The sequence below is a fragment of the Eurosta solidaginis genome, chromosome 2 (assembly GCF_040869045.1).
Source record: "Eurosta solidaginis isolate ZX-2024a chromosome 2, ASM4086904v1, whole genome shotgun sequence".
In the NCBI taxonomy this organism is placed as follows: Eukaryota; Metazoa; Arthropoda; class Insecta; order Diptera; family Tephritidae; genus Eurosta; species Eurosta solidaginis.
Window position 1 is genome coordinate 75335803 of NC_090320.1, and position 6000 is coordinate 75341802.

Here is a 6000-nt window from a genome sequence, read left to right on the forward strand (position 1 = left end):
AGCTCGGCTCAAATGTATTAGACACATACAAACATCTAAAAGTCAACGATCCATCTGGGATTCTTGTACTACCACCTCATTACGTTCAATTAGCAGCTGCTTTAGGATTAAATACCCATCCTGTTATGGACGCCATTACGACAAGGACTGACTTCGAACGACTAATAGAAATGAATCATGTGCCACCACTGCCAGTTCAAATTGCAGGCAAACTTAATTCATACGGTGTTCTGCCCGGTGCTTTGCAGGCTGCGCATGCTGCTGCCTATGCAGTTACAACTTTAGCAGTAAAAGAGAATGGCATATCTACAGTAGGAGCATCATCATCGATTACTGGAAATCTTGCCATGGAACATCCTGATTCTGTGTTATCCAATGCGACATCTGCTGCATCAGCATCGGTTAAATCAGCTGAATCTCACAAAGCAGCGCATCAGCATCAGCATCTCCCTGGTGTAGCATCTACAGTAGAAGTACCACAACTCAGTGTTGTTAACAATCCACTTGCGGCAAATCTTGCCGCTGCAGCTGCAGCAGCCGCAGCAGCACAACACCAGTTGCATCTCTTTCGGCCCAATGAGGCTCTTGTGCGGCAAGAACAACAGCCACAAGATGAAAACATGTGGCGTCCGTGGTGAGGGGCGTATATGATGATTTGTTAAATATTTGGTAGCTGAAAGCGCTTAAAATTGTAAATACCAAAGATTTATTTATGTACTCAGACTCGTGAATGTATATACCTTAAGTATAAATATGTAGAGCTACATACATATAGTAAGTGATTAATTATTAGTTTAAAAATTGTTATTGCTTGAATATTTAAATCAAACCTCATTTTTAAAGAAATATTTGCAGAATTTGTTACTTTAGCAGGTTTAGAGTAAATTCACTATTAACTTGTTTAAATTTAACCCTCTATAACTCATTACCTCGAAATAATTTTATTTCAATTAAATCGGATAGATTCGTGAATAAAAAGTCGGCTTTTTATTTTTTTATTGCTAAATTATTTATTTTGTATGGATACTATTATAAAAAGGGTAGTGTAGCCGACAGGCAACTATGAGCAACAGTGGAAAGAAAATTATCAGAAAAGTTATTAGCGATTAGGAAAGGTGGAAATTTCTTTCTATTGGAACTTTCGGGTATGATTCCTTCAAGGAAACCGCAACGGGACGTATTTTAAAGATTCTGTCTACGTCTGGGTGGCTCTTTGGAAGACATTTGCTATTGTCATTGAAGTGAAGATTTTGCCGTATCTTTTCAAATTTGTTACAAGATATAACCTGTGGAATTAGAGTTGGGCCTAGGGTGGAACTCCAATGGTTGGTTACCCTGGGTAGCTGGACAGGTGACATACGATAAACGACGCCAATAAACTGTCGAATTTCTATCTCAGATACTCTAAAATTTTTGTTTAGATCTTTCTGTGCCAAATAGAGGGTTGTCTCATCCAAAATCTTTTTTATAAGTTCTGGTCGAAATAAGTAAAGAAAGAACTGAATGGAAGTCTCAAGCTCCAAGATATCAGATGTCAATGAAACGTTTCCAGTAAACGACAGCTGCTGTGAGCTCAGCTCTGAACTCATTTTATTCCAAAGTAACGGTAGCTTTTCAGTTTTTTGTCGCTTTGATGGAGGAACTGAAGTACTTATGATCTCTGACCGAAATGGGGCGACCTCTACCGCTTCTTCATGGATGAAGTTACGGTCGTCATCGTTCGCGTACCATACTAATTCATCCACATCAAATTCGCCTTCATTCAGCTCTCCGAAATCTGAGATCAAATCTGTGTCGAAATCAGGGTCAGCCAAACTATCATCATCAAAGTCGAGGATATCTTCACTTGCATAATCATCATGGAGGGCGCAGGCGATCTCACTAAACACCACCCACTGACAAAATACTGAGGATATATCTAAAACAAATAGTGTCACAATGAACTCTGAATTCCTACCATATATATTTTTACAAAAAATATCCACAATATCCTCAAAAACTATGTTTTTTTTTTTTGATATTATTTATATCAGGCATGCTTAACCAACGAACCGATATCATTTCGTTACGATAATTAACGTTAATAAACGAAACAAAGTCATTTCGTTTCGTTTATTAACGTTAAGAACGTCAAATTAACGAAATGATTTTGTTTCGTTTTCTGCCATATCAAAACGAAATCAAATCGTTTATGTTGATTATTAATTTCAAACTATGCTGGCAAAGCTGCTTGATGGCGGAGTCATTAAAGGTGAAAGCATTAGCCAAGCTGATAGCAACTTTTCTCATGAATTTTGACAATACGAACATTTCTCACAGTATTTTTGACATTACCTCCAACGAATTACACAAACAAATTACTTGGAGTTTGTGTGTGTATGTCCGCTCGCTGTTACCACCTTACGGCTTCACCATGGCTATAGCATTGCCAGCACAATTCAAACATAAAGTATCACGTTTTTAACGTTAACGAAGGCTTTTCGTTTCGGTTAAAAACAAGATATAATTTATCTTGATAATTTCCTTATCGATAATATTTCGAGGTGTTTCAACGGAAACGGTGGAAATTTTTTGATTTAGCACTTGCACAGTGTACGAAATTTTCCACTTCACTGACAATATCACCTACTTTGAAAAGGCTAACGGTACTTTATGAGCAAACACATGTTTCGTAGAAAGAATGAAACGTAGACTACAGTTTACAATGCTTGACAAAACGAAAAAATAAATGCTGCGTGAATTTACGAAGGATAAATGGTATGTTGCCTGTGGTCTACAGTATGTTACAGAGGGTTAATTTTCGTCGAAAATAACTTTTTAAATAATAAGCAAGTTCCTTAAATTTGCTATGCTAATTTTAATTTTTGTTACAAATTTTATGCAAAATCTGTTGCTGAGGCAGATTAATTATTGCGGATAAGCTATTCATTAGGGTTGGGCGGGTATCCCGGACATTTGTATTTAATTAGCGATACATGCTCATATTGTATTTTACAATTGTTTTTGTTATTGATATTAGAGAAAACCTTGCAAAGTTTACAAACGGCGATGGTTACTAGGACATGTTTCTGAACTTCACTTCTTCATCAACTAGCTCCTCGGGAGCTATTCAATTCAATACTCAGCTCCCGCTGATGAAGAAGTGGAATTCAGAAACATATCCTAGTAACCGTCGCCGTTTGTAAACTTCACAATTTTTCTGTAATATCAATAAAAAAAAAAATATTTGGTTAATAAAACAAAATTTCACAGCCTTTACCCCCGCCAGATTAATGGGTATTCTTATCTTAGAATAAGCATGCGTTTTATATGTGGAACGTTATATTGTGAGCGGAGATAGTACAATTGTGGAACGATCCAAGGTGGCAGGCAGCACGGTGATATGTATACAAACATAAATAAAAATTCTATGTACATACATACTTTGGCCCCTATTATGAGACAAGTTCGATCTTCGACTGTGGTCGAAAGAGCTGATCGAACGAATTTTCATTCGGTATTATGACACTCATTCGATCAAGACTAGTGTCATCGTTCGATAATTCGATAAATTCAACCGTTCAGAAAAGCACATTTCCGTCATCTGTCAAATAAAATAAAAGCAAAATTTTGTTGCATAGACAGCTGCTTCGGCCGTTGTTTGGTAATAAAACAAAATTTATTGTTTTTTCATACCTACGCGTTTCGACGCGACAGCGCCATCCTCAGGGTAAATTTTTTTTATTAACAATAAACATGAAAATAGAAATTAGTTATAAATACACTTAATAATTTTCTCTCAATATAATATTTTTTCATTGCGTTTTGACTCACCATGTAATGGTATTTGCAAAAATATATAGCTAAATCCGTAAGTTTCTCCTTACTTTGTACATGCTATTCTAACATCACAAAAACATTAATACATATAACATTTCTAACCCCAGTACATTAAACATTAATTTAAAAATATATCACAGCTCTTTTCCATTTTGAGTCAAGTTTATTAATTTTATTTTATCACCGCAGTATATGCACTATTTGTGTTGTTTATATCTTCTTTGAAGTTTATGACGTTTCTAAGCTGTTGTTGTATACGTAAGGTTTCCAGTTGTAAGCTGGAGACATTGGTGCTTTATCGGTAACCGTATCGGTAACCTTTTAACAGCTGATTCGACCAACCTTATGAGAATTAATGCAATCGATTATTGGTGCCGCTAAGGTCGTAACCGTATCGTAGACAACCAATTGGGTTTTGGTTTACCGTCGTAACGATAAACAGCTGATTACGTTAGGGATACGGATACAGCGATACGACATACGGCGCCAATGACTCCGGCTTTAGTCGTCGTTTTTCTTTTAGCTCTATGTCCAATATTTTAGCGTTGGTGAAATTAGCTGTGTGATTGTTGCTTGGCAGGTGTTTTGCAAGTGCTGTTGTATCCTTTTTATTTTTGGCGTCCATTTCATGTTCATGTAGTCTTAGGTATACCCAACGCTCTTTTTGTAGTGCCAACGTAGCTCTTGTTGCATTCACCATTTTCATTGCCTTTACACTTTATTTCATATACCACATTATTCAGATCTTCTTTTTGAATTCTGTCTTTAGTTTTCGTAAATATTTTGTTTAGCGCGCTATGTGGTTTGAGAGCATAACTTATGTTTTCCTCTTCTACAATTCTTTTTAGTGTGTGATTGTTTGTCAACCCTGGTACGTATGTGACGCTAATATATTTTCTTGTTGTTGAGTTCTCTTGCTGTGTATTTTCATTGTTATTCAAACTTTTAATATTATTTCCTGTCGTTTCCATGAGCCGTTTTACGAGTGCAGCCGGGTAGCTATTTTTGAAAAGAATATTTCTTATTTTTTCATCATTTTCTGCTATAAATTCATTGTCGCTTAGAATCTTCATTTTCCGAATTAGGCTAATTGCAGTATTTGTTTTTTGTTTCCATGGATGGTTTGAGTGGTAGTTTATTATTCTACCCGATGCAATAGTTTTTGCATGCCAATTCAATGCAATCTTTCTATTTCTCCGATGTATCTCTACGTCTAGGAAGGCAATCTTGCCATTGTTCTCTTCTTCTTTCGTAAAGTGTAGTTTGGTATGCTGCGCGTTTAGAGTATTCAGTATGTCTTCCACGTCCTTTATCTTTACTATTGCAAATATGTCATCTACATATTTTTTTATATATTTTACATGTATGTTTTTGCCTTTCAATTCAGCTAAGCTGTCGTTCAAATTATACACTTCATAAAAGCAAAATTATTTATTATGAAGAAAAAAGCTTAAGTACTGCAACTAGCCAGAAGTATAAAACGCTGAAATGAATTTCAACGCGTAATTGTAGCTTTCAAAACATTGTAACTTTCTAAACATGTTACATGTGTTAAAAACTAAACTTCATAATGACCATAGCCAGAAGTATAAAACGCTGAAATGAATTTCAACGCGTAATTGTAGCTTTCAAAACATTGTAACTTTCTAAACATGTTACATGTGTTAAAAGCTAAACTTCATAATGACCATAGAAGCGTTCATGGACTTGCTATCCAGTAAAGATGAATGGCTGCAACAATGCACAAGAGCCAAGTCTATTCCAACCTTTTTGAAATTTGCACCAATTCTCAGATTTCGCGCTAGGTATTGTCTCAACTGAGCAACGGGTACGAGAATGTACTCGGGATTTTTTCCAATTTTTGAAAACAGTCTTCCAAACAGTTGTTTTGTTTTCACGACCTCGGACCTATATGTAGCGTTCTTAAATTATATTGACTCAATTATTTTTATTTAACTTTGTTATTATGTTACTTTGAACTTTGTAATTTTAATATGTTTTAAAATATTTAAATTTTCAATAATGATTTTTCTATTTTCAAAAATTTTCATTATTATTCAATTTTGCATCATGAAAATGTAACATTTTCTTTTAAATAATTTTTGTGTGGATATTAATTTTAATAAAAATAAAGCATCCTACAATATATACGATTAATACTATAGTTTACTATTAGGTAGC

General features: G+C 35.0%; 1 protein-coding gene across 1 annotated transcript in view; it reads left to right on the forward strand.

Annotated features, from left to right (window-relative positions):
• Sidpn (similar to Deadpan) overlaps positions 1-1082 on the forward strand; it is a 40202-nt gene extending 39120 nt beyond the window's left edge. Inside the window, exon 6 of the mRNA XM_067765759.1 lies at positions 3-1082. Coding sequence (XP_067621860.1) covers positions 3-638 — 636 coding nt within the window. The 3' untranslated portion in view covers positions 639-1082. The remainder of the gene's footprint in view (positions 1-2) is intronic.
• Positions 1083-6000: the final 4918 nt, after the last annotated feature.